General features: G+C 39.1%; 1 protein-coding gene across 1 annotated transcript; it reads right to left on the bottom strand.

Moving 5' to 3' along the window:
• Nucleotides 1–10,002: 10,002 nt before the first annotated feature.
• On the bottom strand, nt 10,003–14,982 carry LOC107854185 (heat shock cognate 70 kDa protein 2). The gene is made up of 3 exons (XM_047410670.1): nt 12,422–14,982; nt 12,034–12,157; nt 10,003–10,989 (listed from the first exon to the last, which is right to left on the bottom strand). The coding sequence occupies exons 1-3, from the start codon at nt 14,360–14,362 to the stop codon at nt 10,292–10,294; spliced, it is 2,763 nt and encodes a 920-aa protein (XP_047266626.1). The 5' UTR covers nt 14,363–14,982; the 3' UTR covers nt 10,003–10,291.
• Between the last annotated feature and the right edge of the window lie 1,257 nt (nt 14,983–16,239).

The following is a 16,239-nucleotide window of genomic DNA, read 5'->3' as shown; positions in this document are numbered from 1 at the left end:
AAATCTGAGTTTAAATTCATAGTGAAAAGAAAAATGAAATTTAAAACATCTGAACAATATCTGACTCAGTCTGCAAAATCTCTAATACATCTAAAAATATCTGAAAACTAGAACAAGGCCCCCAGTAGAGCAAAACCATAATAATGATAAATAACTGTAAGATACTAGGCCTTTTGAAATATAGAAGGCTCACCATCTGAATTCTGCATTGCTGTCTGAAGGAAATCTACTGCTTATTTGGCTCCCTAGATTGAGCCTCAGAACCTGAGAGGTAGGGGGAGAGGGTCAATACAGATATACTAGTACGCAAAGAAATTCAAAATAAGCTTGTATATAAATAAAATAGTTGAGAGCTAGTCACAAATATTATGATAGATATAATTGCAAAACACATGGGCATTTAGAAAACGCAAAACATTTCTGTTCTTTGTATTACTTATTAGTTAGGTGGCACTCCCTACAAGTCTACGACCCCACGGGCGGTATGGAGTCCGCCATTAACTCGGCGAGCAAGACCCAACCCAAGTTTGCCATAAGGGTTGGAGTTTCTATCCTGATATGCCATAGGGAACTTGGCCAGCGTATAATAAAAATTCCATATCAACAAAATACGGTTTTGGAAAATGAGTTGTCTGAACTCGCGCCTTCTTCGGGTAGCCACCTAACATCTCTTTATGCCCATTTTTAACCCTTTCTAAGCATGCATCATTCTAAGTTTCAAAATCTGAAATTTTGTTTTCAAACATGCATTCTGTTCTGGATTACTATGGCATTATCTGAGTTAGTGTCGTCACACCAAGATTTGCAAGTCCTATTTCTGAGCCATATTGTATTAAGCATGATCATTCATTTAAAGCACAGTTCAGACCACCCAAGCATGCAAAATAGTATAAGAGATGTTCTGAAAACTATGCAAAATTCTCATTCTTTCAATGAATGTGGGGGTGGTCATGTAATCTTTAACAACCCATAGAACTCTTTTCATTATACAATTATATCCACCATATATCAACATAAACAACCCTCTCTTTGGAAATTAGAACCATAATCCAATCATAACATATTTTCAAGGCATTACATATCATGTTTTTCAAGATGTATTCAAAACAATCCATGAGATATAATAAGTAAAGAAAAAGCATAACAAGAGAGCGATTTTTCATGAGTCGTGCTCTCAATTTTACCATTAACCTTGAAACACATGCTTACATATAAATATAAAATTTCAAATCATTTTGGGGGAAGGCCTAAAGGCCAAAACAATAGCATCAATGTTTCTACAACATGAATATATTCATAAATCCGAAACCCCTTTCTTAAGAACATGATTTATATGCCCATGAGATTTTAGAAAACCCCGCGTACCTCAATTTCAGAAAATAATATATGCTTCTTGAATCCTACAATTTGGGGATTCCGAATCTCCGATAAATTTCAAAAACTAACGGTTGAATCTTGAGTTATTTGGATTTTTATTTTGAAACCCTTGGGAGTGTTCTTAATTATTTTTGGTGAAAAATACCAATAATGTGGTCATTTGGGAGTATAATCCCGTGTTTAAGTTGATAGGGGAAAGAAAAATACCCAAAACACCCTTAAAAAGTCAGGGAAAACTGAACATTGGTCAAGGCGCCGCCTTGGTTGGGCACTGCGATAAGCGAGGCGCCGCCTTGCTTATCGGGAGCTCCTCTCCAGGCAAGGGGCTAGGCAGCGCGCCATGGCCCTATCGTAGAGGCTCACTGTTTTGGCACCCCAACCACGGCCTTATGCTTTTTCAAAAATTCTGAAACTCACCCGAGACGTACCCTTGACTTGCCTGATTGCATAGAAACAAAAATTTTTATAAACAGAGGTCGGGAAGGTCAAAAATAAAATCTCCAAAGATTAGAATCTCAAAATGAGTCTAAGTCCTTTTTACACGGAGAAAAAATTTAGGTTTTCAACTCTATGGACACAGCACTAGGAGCTAACACATGCACGACTTTTGCGGGGCATTACATGGAACAACAAAGAGATAAGTTCTTTATGGTTCTAGCACTAAAAGGACTTCGATCTGATTTGAGTCCTATAAGGGATCAAATCTTGGCAAGTTCATCAGTTCCTTCCTTAATCGACGTTTCAACTCGATTGCTACGTATTGGTTCAAAAACAAATGATACGAATAACGTTGAGACATCTGTATTAGCTGTGAAAAATGAGAACTAACAGGAACAAAATGTCGAGCAAAGGGGAAACATTAGAAACTCTAGACCCTATTACAACTATTGCAACAAGCCAGGCCATACTCGACAAACTTGTTCGAAATTGCATGGTCGACCACAACATACTAACAATCGTAGTACAGCTCACGTGGCTCAGATCCGTAAAGATACAGAGGGTTAACTGTCTAATTCTATTACTTTTTCTGGAGCAGATTATAATGATTACTTGCAGTATCAAGCGGCTACGCAACAATCACCTTTATATGGCACCCCACAAACTGGTAATTTCATTTCTTGTCTAACCAGGTCTTCACCCACTTGCCCATTGATATTGTATTTTGGTGCATCTGACCATATCTCTTATAATCAGAATCTTTTCTCAAATCTTAGTCATTCTACAACCCTCTCCGCAGTTACCCTTGCTAATGGATCACGTACTATAATAAAAGGAATAGGGGACATGCAACTTCTTCCCTCTATTTCCTTAAACTCAGTTTTATTTTCTCTTGAATGTCCATTTAATTTGATATCTGTAAGCAAATTAACCAAGCACCTCAATTGTGGTGTCACTTTTTTGGCTGACTCTGTTGTTGTACAGGACCGGAGAACAGGGAAGACGATTGGAACAGGATATGAGTCACAAGGACTGTATCACATGTAAAAATCACCACCACCAATTGCCTTCACTTCTGCTACCTCAGTTGATCTTCTCCACAGCCGTTATGGTCACCTGAGTCTCGCAAAACTTCAAAACTAATCCCTAGTCTTTCCACTGTCTTCGTTTAAATGTGAGTCATGTCAACTTAGGAAACATAATCGCACTTCATTTTCCAAAAGAGTCAATAATAGGGCCATATATATGTTTGGCATTGTTCACTCAGATGGGGTCTTAATCATGTCGTTTCAAGTCTAGGATTTCAGTATTTTGTTACCTTTATTGATGACTTCTCCCGTTGCACATGGGTATATTTAATGAAAAATCGTTCTGAAGTATTCTCTATTTTTCAAAAATTTTGTGCTGAGATAAATAATTAATTTGGTTTTTCAATAAAGGTATTGCGCAATGATAATGCCAAAGAGTACTTATCTTCTCCCTTTTTCAGTTTCATGTCGTCTCAAGGAATCACTCATCAGACGTCTTGTGTGTATACTCCTCAACAAATGGAGTCGACAAATGTAAAATAGGCATCTCATCAAAACTGCTCGTACTTTACTTATACACCATCACATTCCTCTTCGTTTTTGGGGAGATGTTGTTCTCGTTGCTTGTTATTTGATCAATAGAATGCCTTCCACTGTGTTGCAACAACAAAGTTCTCACTCAATTTTTTCTCCAAGTCAAAATCCTTATCATCTACCTTTGAGAGTGTTTGGATGTATTTTCTTTGTCCATAATCAAAGTAATAGAAATGACAAACTCCAACAAAAATCAATGAAGTATGTCTTTCTAGGATACTCTCGATGTCTTTCTAGGATACTCTCGTCACCAAAAAGGTTACAAATGCTATGATCCAAAAACAAATAAATATTTTAGTAGTGCAGATGTGACATTTTTTGAAACATCTCCTTATTTTTCTCCAAGCACTACAAGCAGAAGTTTAATTCCTCAAGTTTTGCCAGTACCAATATTTCATCTACAACAAGTCACTATTTCAGAAAACACTCAAACCACTCCTCCTCTTCAAGTATACACTCGACGTGCTCTTCCTCTTAACAATGATAATTATAGCACTACTCCTAGTCATGATACATTGGTCTCTCCCAATGACTCATCTCTTTCTCCATCGTCACCTTCTCTCGTCATACCTTCATCAGATGCAGTGATCCCACCAATTGCCATAGGCAAAGGTATACGTACTACTCGAAATCAACAACAAGAAAGATATAACTGTTTAAGTTATCATCGGTTGTCCCCATTATATTATACCTTTGTGTCTACCCTATCTAATGTACCTATACCAAAAACTGTTAGTAAAGCACTGGAACATCCAGGGTGGAGAAATGCTATGCTCGAAGAAATGAATGCTTTACAGACCAATAAAACTTGGGAGTTGGTCCAATTACCGAAGGGAAAATCTACTGTTGGAAGTCAATGGATCTATACGGTAAAATTGGGTTTGGATGGAACAGTTGATCGACTGAAAGCTCGACTTATTGCCAAAGGGTATACCCAGATTTATGGTCTTGACTATGGTGATACGTTCTCTCCAGTTGCCAAAATTGCATTTGTTCTCTTGCTTATCTCCTTGGCAGCAATGCATCATTGGCTGCTTCAACAACTAGATATTAAGAATGCATTTTTGCATGGTGAACTTGTTGAGGAAGTTTATATGGAGCAACCTCCTGGATTTGTTGCTCAGGGGGAATCAGACTTAGTTTGCCGTCTCAAACATTCTCTATACGGACTCAAGCAATCTCTAAGGGCATGGTTTAGCAGATTTAGTTCTGTCGTCCAACAATTTGGCATGTCTCAAAGTAAAGCAGACCACTCTATTTGCTATCGACATAATGGTCCAGAAAAGAACATTTATCTGGGCATTTATGTTAACGACATTGTCATAACTAGATATGATCCAGAAGGAATATCACAGCTAAAGCAACATTTGTTCAGTCACTTTCAAACCAAAGATTTGGGGAAGTTAAAGTATTTTTTGGGAATTGAGGTAGCACAATCCAAGACAAGTATTGCTATCTCACAAAGAAAATATGTTTTGGACATATTAGAAGAGACATGCATGTTAAATTGCAAATCCATTGACACTCCTATGGATCCAAACATCAAACTAGTCCCTAGACAGGAGAAGCCGCTGAAAGATCCCGGTAGATATAGAAGATTGGTGGTAAACTAAATTATCTCACTATCACACGCTCGGATATTTCATTTGCAGTAAGCATGGTTAGTCAATTTCTCCAATCTCCATGTAAAGATCATTGGGATGCAGTAATTCGCATCCTCCAATACGTCAAAAGAGCTCCAGGACAAGGATTGATAGATGAACACAAAGGTCACAGAAACATTGTTGGATATTCTGATGCGGATTGGGCAAGTTCTCCAACAGATAAACGCTCTACGTCTGGGTATTACGTCATGATTGGAGGCAATTTAACTTCTTAGAAAAGTAAGAAGCAAGATGTTGATACCAGATTTAGTGCGGAAGCTGAATATCGAGCTATGGCCTTTGTTACATGCGAGCTTATTTGGCTGAAACAACTTCTCCAAGAGTTAAAATGTGTTGAATTCAAACAGATGAAGCTTCTATGTGACAATCAGGCCGCCCTACATATTGCCTCAAATCCAGTTTTCCATGAAAGAACGAAACATATAGAAGTGGACTGTCATTTTATTAGGCATAAGATTGAGTCCGGATGCATTGCTACCAGCTTCGTCGGTTCAAATGACCAATTGGCATATATTCTGACTAAGTCCTTTAGAGGAGCTCGGATTGGATATATTTGTGGCAAGCTCAGAGTATATGACATGTATGCTCCAGGTTGAGGGGGAGTGTTAAGATACTCAGATACCAATGTCAAGATATTTGTCAAAGTATATCAATTGTAAGATTGTGTTAGATACACATAGTCAAATATTGTAGGTACACATAGTCACATATTGTACGTAAAAGGCAGGATATCAGGGATTTAATCTCGACCTTTCTATCTAGCTTTGTGTATATATTCTAGGTGTAATCTATCATTTTGTAATAAGCTGAAATACAGCTACATCTTTAATAATTACAAACCAGCAAAGCTATTACTCAGCTTGCTATGCTAGTGGGATCACCCCTTCATAACTCATACATATCTACTATAGACTTAAAGACTACAGAAACAAGAAAACAATTATCTGGATATGTACAAAATTAAACTCCACCATGTGAGAAATAACATTTTTGCAGCCTTTGTTGTAGATCCTCTGTTGCTCGAACATTACATACACATGCAATCACCTTTGCTACTTTCTCTTCCTGTGTCGCTTTGCCTTCAAATATACTAGCATTTCTTTCCTGCCATACGCCAGCCACAAACTCTGCATAGAGCAACTTGATCAAATGAGCTTGTTGAACTTTTCGTTTAGCTATCTGCAGCATAGTTTGGAAGTTCTCCGGCCAAGTATGTGCAGTAGGACATAAAATCTGCACCCATTGAATTAATATATACCAAACCGTCTTAGCATAACTGCATTCAAAGAGCAAAATAATCTCGGGTATCATGCCCATTTTGACACAGTTTACGGGTATCATCAATCTGCATTCTCCATTTCAATAGTCTGTCACCTGTAAGGAGACTATTTTGTATTTGCAACCACATGAAAAATATAGATTTTGGTCTAGCACGGTTCTGTAACAGTAGCCCTCTCCAGTCCACCTTAGTATGAGTTCCAATCATTTGTCAATGTGTGGTAGACCATGCTTCTATTACGCTGCATAGAGGTCTGAATGAGTGGCAGATACTCCCTCGCCCTAAGAACCTTTCTTACCATCCAACTTGCCTGTTGGAGTATTTGGATATGCTCTAGTTGTTGTCCCTTGATATAGTATGTATGGATCCAACGTATCCATAGCTTGTCCTGTTTTCTAGCTAAATCCCAACATACTTTTGTGATCGCAGCTTTATTCCAGATCTTCAAATTGTAGAGTTTCATTCCACTGGCCGCCTTTGGAAGACACATTCTTTCCCAAGATACCAAAGCTTTTTTTGTTATAGTATTGACTCCGGACCATATGAAACTTCTACAATACGTATTAATAGCGTTCATTACTTTGGCAGGAAGTATAAACAATTGAGCCCAATAAGACTGCACACCAAAGATGACAGTTTTAACCTATTGAATCCGTCCTGCATAGGAAAGTGTTTTTTGCTGTCCATGAGGAAATCTTGGATACCACTTTTGTCAATCAAAGGTTGCCACTGGAAAAGAGTGAACTTCTTAGTAGAGAGGGGTACGCCTAAATACTTAAAGGTAATGTCCCTTGGATATATGCTAAGTGTTTCAAGACCTTCTGAGTTTCATCAGCACTGATACCTCTCACATAAACAGAGCTTTTAGACAGGTTTGCCTGTAATCCTGAAGCTTTAGTGAATTTCACAAACTTTTTATGCATTTTAGCAACAGAAAAGTACTCCCCCTTAACAAACAACAACAAATCATCCGCAAAACAATGATGAGTAGTTCCTAGTTTTGCACATCTAGGATGGTATTTAAAAGTTCTATCTCTCTTCAGCTCATTAAGACTTTGACTTAAGTATTCCATAGCGATGACAAATAAATAGGGAGAGATAGGATCACCTTGTCTCAAACCTTTGGCAGCATCAAAAGGTTTGGTGGGTTCAGCATTGATGACTATAGAGTAACTGACAGTAGTGACACACCCAAATACCCATTGGATGAACCTTGCCGGGAGACCAAGACCCTCCGTTTTAGATATGGCCATTTGACGGAGTTGTAAGCCTTTTGCAAGTCAACTTTTATCATACAAAGAGGTGAGACATGCTTTCTATTATATGATTTCACCAACTCATGTGCTAACAAGACACTATCAACAATTTTTCTCCCTGGAGGAAAGCCTGGCCGCGCTTCTGAAATGATACTAGCTATAACTTTTTGAATTCTCTTATCTAGGACCTTTGCTATGAGCTTGTATAAGATACTGCAACAAACAAGTGGTCTATATTCTTTCACCGTAGAAGGTTTGTGGACTTTGGGAATTAGTGTGATGGAGGTACAATTCACAGCCTTTAAAAGGTTGCCAGCAACAAAGAAGCTCGTGGTTGCGGCATACACATAATCTTTGATTATGTTCCAATCCTTCTTGTAGAAATAAGCATTGTATCCATCAACCCCGGGGGCTTTGTCATCCCCAATATCACATAGGGCAACATATATTTCTGCATGAGTAACTTCAGTACACAGTTCGACTTGTTGTTGGTGGTCCCTCATTGTAACCATATTCACAGCAGGTAGTGTAGATGCTGCCGAACCCATAAGGGACTTATAAAATGCGAGAATTTCTTCTACTATGGAGGAAGGGCTATTCAGTCTATCTCCTGTCATGTTTTTCAGAATAGTACTGTTTTTTTTTTTTGCTTCCTCTCTTTCATAACTGCTGAAAAATACTTGTTGTTAGAGTCACCAAGCTTAATCCATGTAGCTCTCGACTTCTATTGCAAAACTTTTTCCTCAATAGACGACCCTTTCTCAAGATTTTGCAGAGTTGTATGTTCTTGGTTTGCTAACTCATCAGTATATGCACCGGATAACCTATCCTGTATTTCAATAAGATCCATTCTAGCCTTAGTAATTTTTTAAGTTAATACTCTAAATTCTGCATTGTTCAGTTGCCTGAATTTCGATCTTAATGCCTTAAGTTTCAGCCGAATATTCTTCATAGGTTTGTTGTCCAGTTTTCTCTTCCATCCTTCTGTAACCACAGGTTCAAATGAGACATGATCAGCCCACACATTTTGGAATTTGAACGGAGCCTTGATAGACTGATTATCCATCCACATTGACAGTTATTGGAGAGTGATCAGAGATATAAGGGAGATTATATTCAGACACCAAATGCCCATAATGAGTCATCCATTCATCGTTACCCAATGCTCTATCTAGTCTGCTGTATATCCTAGCATTCCCTCTTTGCTTATTAGTCCAAGTGTAATACTTGCCTCTCCAGGGAAGCTCAGAGAGTACTATAGTATGAATACAGTTGAAGAAATCTTGAGTTTCTGCATTAGTGACAGGCGCTCCATGCATTCTGCCTTGGGAGCACAAGATTGCATTGAAATCCCCCCAAATTAGCCAAGGTTGTTGAATTTGATGGGCTAAACCTTGTAACTGTTGCCACAAATCCAACCTTTGATCCACCGTACTATAAGCATAAACTACGGTGAGTAAGCTGACACTTCCACTATGTCTACACATAACTTGACAATGTACAAATGAGCGTGGCTGGTGATTACTGTGACATCATACATTGTAGAATCCCATAGCACCCACACCCTTCCATTTCTGGCATAGGCATACTTATGAATAGCATTCCAAGAAGGGGCCACATTATTCAAGATTATGGAGGCTTTTTCTTCTTTGACTCTTGTTTCCACAATACCGGCTAATTTGATTTTCTTCTCCTTCGGATAGAGGCTCAACTCTTTTTGCTTGTGCCTCTTATTGAGTCCCCTAATATTCCACACTAACTAGTTCATTGGTATATTTGAAACCCCCCTCCCTCTTCATAAGGAAGGAAACTTGACATCACTTTGTTACTTAATTGCCATGGACTACCATGTTTGCTTGTAGTAGCTTCAGAAAAATCTCCAGCACTCTTAGTCACCTGTTGCGTCAAGGTCTGGAATATTCCCACAGCATACTCACCCGAAGGTTTTAATTTCATAGTCGGATCAAGTTCCACAGAAGTATGTTGCTAAGGTATACACTGTTTCTCTTTACCATTCAGAGGAAGCCTTGGACTATTGGCTCCACCATGTTCTTGGAGTAATGTTGTAGCATCAGCCCACTTTGGCAAATTCAATATGAAGCAAACTGAATTTGAAACAATGTAATACGAAACAATATTTGAATGTTCACTTAACCCAATAGATTCCAATTAGTCACCTTAGGTAGGTGCTTTTACCCTCAAAGGGAAACTTTTTAAAACGAATCCGATTTATTCGGGTCCAAAGTAGGACTTCCCGATGTGAATGAAAATTAGTCGGACCCCAAAATTATCGACACGTGACCAAAAAATTCCCGTAGCAAATGATATATATGCATCATGCATGATAGTAATAAAGGATGCCAATAGAAAGTAAAAAATGATCACATAAGCAAGGTGTTTAACAATAATAATAACTTAATAAAACGTAAGTTCAAAACATCCTGTGGTTTTACTCCCTTAGCAAGGAGGTTTTCACATAAACATCCTGCATTATTTACGTTTGTTCCTTACTTTTGTTATAAACCAAGTGACGAGCCTGGTTCTTATTACTGTGGTGAACTCGTACAAGCCTTTCAATAAGGTTATCCCATGTCTATCAAACAGATACTATTAGTAGTTCATTAAAAACGGTCCAATTTGATGAGTAATGCAGGTTCAGACACTTGCATCAACAAGCTCTTCTACAGGTATTTTCTTCAGGTCCTTTCGAACTCCAACATCCGAAAGATACCTGTAAAAGCAGTAAGACATTCCCGCGAAAAGAACTGGAAAACCAGCAAAAGTAATGCCTATTGGTAGCGGTCCTGGACCTCCAAAGGCGCTTGCTGCGCTGAGTAAGATGTAACCTGTCCAAGCGGAGTGGAGTGTTGAAACCACTGGCGCTTTAGCTGCTGCAGAGAGTGCTGCTACCTGACCACTAGCCCCGCGGCCACCAGCTCCAAAGTGCGGATTATAACCTGTCTTGCAGTAGATCGCGAAGTCCTCACAGTTGTTCTTGAAAAGCTTGTAATTTCCAAAACTGTTATTCGCGAGAAGAGTTTCAGCGCGGTGGATGACATCCTCGGAGGAATCAGTAGTGGCAAGAGTGCATGTTCCTCGCACTTGTGCATAAAAGACAGATTTTGAGACACCATACTTAAAGCGGTATAGTTTACCACCAGAGAGGAAGCATTCAAGGCATGTAGAGATGACCCCGGCATTCCTAGAACGATCACCACATATTGGACATTGAGATTCAGAGCGACGAGAGGTAGATGAGCTGAAGATGATACCATCGAGGGCTGTTCCTGTTTCTACCTCCTGACGTGGTGCCGGGTTGAAATGGATCACTATGTCACGACTAACATATATACCTGTGAAAAAGGATATATCAGTTAATTCACGGAACATGCATGCCACATTTGCTTTCTGTTGCTCATCAACATACAATGTATAGTTAGCAAAACCTGATGAAGATACAAGAACCGGAAGTTCTAGAGATATAGCATGTAATATAATGCAAAAAGAGTAAGAGAGTGGTGATGTTACTATTAGGATATTCCTATCAACATAAAAGGGAAACCGGGTGCACTAAAGCTCCCGTTATGCATAGAGTCCGGGGAAAGGCCCGACCGCTAGAGTCTATTGTACGCAACTAGTCACCTTCTGGTCACATGGCAACGACTTCACTGGTTATTCCTATCTTTTATTAGTATAATCTAGAGAAACCTGATAGCATCTTGGTGTGATCATGCTTTAATTCTCATTCTCTTATCCCTTCGTGACCCCCCAAGTTGCAACACTACATGATATCCTTATATAACTATCTCAATAAAACAAGAGTCTTGCTCTCCTCTCGTAATATACCCAACAATACATCGGGGTCTTACTCTTCTCTCAGTTGGTTGGGTACGTGAGCTTTCGCTTTATTGGTGAGTGTTTGATTCCCCGCCTTGTAATTTCTTTTCCCTGTCCCTAATTCTTCTTCTTTTCTTAAAAAAATCAATAATTGTTTCATACAATATCTCAACATGGCCAAACTAGCTTCAACAAGTTGATATAGGACCTTCTATCACTCTCCAAATGATCTACCAAGAGAGACAAAGGGAATATTTCAACTTGACAAGCGGCAAGTTTTGTCAATGAGAGAGATATCAAAAGTGTAATTTCTGTGTAAACTTATTTTTGTCTTTGGAAAGGAATTTGTATAGGCTACTTCCTTTCCTAGATTGCTTGACAATCTCTTTTGTAGACTAGAGGCAAGGTTCCATGCCCCCCTCTAGTCATTGCAAGTTTTTTGCTTATCTATATCACGTGGTAGGAGTAAGCCAAACCTTCGACAAAATAGGCTCACAACCTTATAGTGATGGCTTAATTGAAAAAAACAACAACGAAGTGAGAGATCTAGAAATGTGCACCATGGTGGGCGTAGATATAGCCATATCGCCATGTGTAAATGTGATCTCCGATATGGAGCTCCCCTTCCTTGATCTTGTTGAAAACTTGCTTCCTCAGCCTTCTCCTCCGTCCTTTTTTCTCCTCCTAAGACAAGTAAATAGCAACAAAGCAGCAGCAGATACAACAAGAAGATTAATGGACATACATAGCCACTAATTAAGGATTTTTCCACTAGTATTTGGCATATCAAACAACTTCAGATATATGATGTTTGAAGTCATTTTGTAAAATCTCAACCTTTTTTATAAAGCAAAATCTGAAATTATAATTCCGAAAAAATGATAGTATACTTGATAAAAAGTAACGGACGAAACCAAAAACATGAGGAACAGAAACAGTTTAGTCTACCTTTTCAATCTTAGGACCAGCACCACTGCTGCTGCTAGGAGCAGGACCATCATTGTCCATGTCAGCACCGATGTCACCGCCAGCACCTTCGTACATCTTGGCAATAATCGGATTGCAGATGTTCTCCAACTCTTTCGTCTTGTCCTCAAGTTCATTGGACTCAGCAAGCTGGTTGGCATCAAGCCACTGGATGACCTGCTCAATGGCATCCTCAATCTTCTTCTTGTCAGCTTCAGGCAGTTTGGATGCAATCCTCTCGTCCTTAATGTTGTTCCTCATGTTGTATGCACAGTTCTCCAAAGCATTCTTTGCATCGACCTTCTTCTTGTGCGCTTCATCCTCAGACTTGTATTTTTCTGCTTCTTGAACCATCTTATCAATCTTTTCCTTGGAGAGTCTGTCATTGTCATTGGTGATGGTGATCTTGTTCTTTTGTTTAGTAGTCTTGTCCTCAGCAGCAACATTCAAGATACCATCGGCATCAATGTCAAAGCACACTGTGATCTGAGGAACCCCCCTGGGAGCAGGACGAATACCGGAGAGCTCAAATTTACCAAGCAAGTTGCTGTCCCTCGTCCTAGTTCTCTCACCTTCATAGACCTTGATCAACACATCTGGCTGGTTGTCTGAGCAGGTTGAGAAGACCCCCTCTTTCTTGGCCGGGATAGTGGTATTTCTGGGGATCAACACGGTCATGACACCGCCATAAGTTTCTAGACCAAGCGAAAGAGGGGTAACATCCAAAAGCAACAGGTCTTTCACCTTCTTGTTACCTTCACCACTCAAAATTGCAGCTTGTACAGCAGCACCATAAGCAACAGCCTCATCAGGGTTAATGCTCTTGCAGAGCTCCTTCCCGTTGAAGAAATCTTGCAGGAGTTGCTGAACCTTGGGAATTCTAGTGGAGCCACCAACAAGTACAACATCGTGGATAGCGCTCTTGTCCATCTTAGCATCTCTCAAACACTGCTCTACTGGTTCCATACACTTCCTGAACAGATCCATGTTAAGCTCTTCAAATCTAGCACGGGTAATGGTGGAATTGAAATCGATATCCTCGTAGAGATAATCAATCACAATTGTGGTCTGAGCTGTGGATGAAAGCGTCCTCTTCGCCCTCTCACAAGCAGTTCTCAACCTTCTAAGTGACCTAGGATTACCACTGATATCCTTGTTGTTTTTCCTCTTGAATTCCTGAACAAAATGATTGACCATCCTGTTGTCGAAGTCCTCACCTCCAAGATGAGTGTCTCCGGCAGTAGCCTTAACTTCAAAGATACCTTCATCAATGGTGAGGAGAGATACATCGAAGGTACCACCACCGAGATCGAAGATCAACACATTCTTCTGACCAACACTAGTTTCTTTCTCATCCAAACCATAAGCAATGGCAGCTGCAGTAGGCTCGTTGATAATACGCAGCACATTCAGACCAGCGATAACACCAGCATCCTTGGTGGCTTGACGCTGAGAGTCATTAAAGTAGGCTGGCACGGTAACCACAGTATTCTTGACAGTGGAACCCAAGAAAGCTTCAGCAATCTCCCTCATCTTAACGAGCACCATAGAAGATATTTCCTCAGCAGCAAACTGCTTCTCCTCACCCTTGTGGTTAACAACAATCATCGGCTTATCACCATGTCCAGAAATGACCTTAAACGGCCAGTGCTTAATGTCACTTTGCACTAAGGCATCGCTGAATCTCCTACCAATCAACCTTTTTGCATCGAAAACAGTGTTGATCGGGTTAATAGAGACCTGGTTCTTAGCAGCATCACCAATGAGACGTTCACAGTCAGTGAACCCAACATAAGATGGCGTCGTTCTGTTACCTTGATCATTAGCTATTATTTCAACACGATCATATTTCCAAACGGCAACACAAGAGTATGTGGTTCCAAGATCAATACCGATAGCCGGACCTTCAACTTTTCCAGCCATATCTATCTACTGTATCTCCTCTCCCCGCTCACCTAACACAAACAAATGGCAGTAAACAGCAGATACAAAAAGAAGGTTAATGGGTGTATGCAATTCATTAACCATTGCCATTAGTACTAGCACATGTTAAGACTTTCCTACAAAACCATTCACATCATTCACATTGGAAGTATTTTCCACAACATTTAAGTCTGCGCCCAAGAGCCAGGTCAATGATCCTCTTTCCAATCTCTTACTCTCTGGTGCGATTAACTCGCAAGCTACAACGAAAGTATATGAAAAAATTGGAGAACATTTCCTACCGAACACGCCTGTAGACTACTTCAGACATATTCAACAGTTTTATGATTGGAGTTCATTCGTTTTGGTGTGATTTCGATTAATGGGGTATGCCAAGTTTCATTAAACATGGCCACTAGTACTAGCACATGTTAAGACTTGGTACAAGCCCATTCACATTGGACATGAACATGAGAAAATTGGAAAACATTTCCTACTGAATACACCCTAAAACTACTTAAGCCATCTTTTACTTAAATTCAGATAAAAATGGTGAAAATGAGTAAGTTTCTTGCGAACTTCAACGGATCTTCCTAAATGCCTCCACCTAGGAAGAATTTACATTTTATTTTTAAAAGTGACTTCAGCTACATATGGACGAACTTCAGACATGAAAAAATGACTAACGTCCAACTATTTTTGTCTAAACTTGACGTAAAAATGACTAAATTTCAGCCATTTATATCTTTAGACACGATATTTGGAGTTTTATTTCCTCAACGCCCCACTTGTAGAACGATATTGGGGTATGTTATTGTTATTGTGTTGGTAACTAATTGGCTAAATACATAGATAATTTTCATTTTGATGCTCTATCTCAACCTTATTTCATTATAACCTTAGATCATTTAGACAAAATATACTGATTATTGATGAAGTCTTTTTTTTTCTTTTTGAGTCAACTTTGATAGCCCCTCTCTCCTATTTATCTCCTCTTTACTTTTCTCCTTTCATGTATTTCCTTCATCTACTCTACTCCCCTATTTAATTCTTCCTAAGCTAAATATCAACTCCCTTCATCTCACGTTACTTGTCAACATTACTAAGAATATTCGTCCCATTTTTCAATTTATAAAATTAAAGACAGAAGTATCGAAAATGCCCTTTTACTTCGTCTATTAGATAAGTTTGTTTCTAGTTATATTACAGGGCCAAATATAGCCCTACCGTTATCAAAACTAAAGTAGTACACGCGTGATGCGTGTACATTATTGAATTGCATGACTTTTTGTTTGAACTTTCGATTCTGGCAATTACAAAAGAGAGAATTAAAACTCGTAACTAATGCTCAACGTATTGATATAATATGCATCCCAAAGAGACAGTACTTGAAGCTTTATGGAGAGGTGAAAGATGATAATTAGCAGAAGAAATAAGCAAAAAGGCTTAAATGTGTCATCGAACTATAAGAAATGACTAATCTATGTCATCCGTTATAAGTTTGGCTCATCTATGCCATTGTGATTGAAAGTTTGGCTCATCTATGTCATTACCATTACAAAACGGTTCATTCCTGCTATTATTTTGTAACCGTAATTTTTGCAAAATCACCGTTACAAAATAATGACACAAATGAACTTTCCTGCAACGGCATGACATAGATGAGCCAAACTTTTAAAGGCGATGATATAAATGAGTCAAACTTATAACGAATGGCATAGATGAGTCATTTTCAACAGTTCGATGACATATTTGAGCGGTTTTCCAAGAACTAATTCACCATTATCACTAGAATTCGAGGATCATAATGGACGTGATTATAATGAAACAGGAATGATTTACCTTGAAGCCGATACTTCTGTTAGTGTTAAGATTAA

Source organism: Capsicum annuum, chromosome 4 (genome assembly GCF_002878395.1).
Source record: "Capsicum annuum cultivar UCD-10X-F1 chromosome 4, UCD10Xv1.1, whole genome shotgun sequence".
Taxonomy (NCBI): domain Eukaryota; kingdom Viridiplantae; phylum Streptophyta; class Magnoliopsida; order Solanales; family Solanaceae; genus Capsicum; species Capsicum annuum.
This window is presented reverse-complemented; position numbering and strand designations above follow the sequence as displayed.

Excerpts from the sequence above, each read along its gene's own strand:
- LOC107854185 (XM_047410670.1), bottom strand. The coding sequence starts at position 14,362 with ATGGCTGGAAAAGTTGAAGGTCCGGCTATCGGTATTGATCTTGGAACC. Across the intron at positions 12,158-12,421 it reads CTGGTCCTAAGATTGAAAAG|GAGGAGAAAAAAGGACGGAG; the intron begins GTAGACTAAACT and ends TACTTGTCTTAG. Across the intron at positions 10,990-12,033 it reads CTATATCTACGCCCACCATG|GTATATATGTTAGTCGTGAC; the intron begins GTGCACATTTCT and ends CCTTTTTCACAG.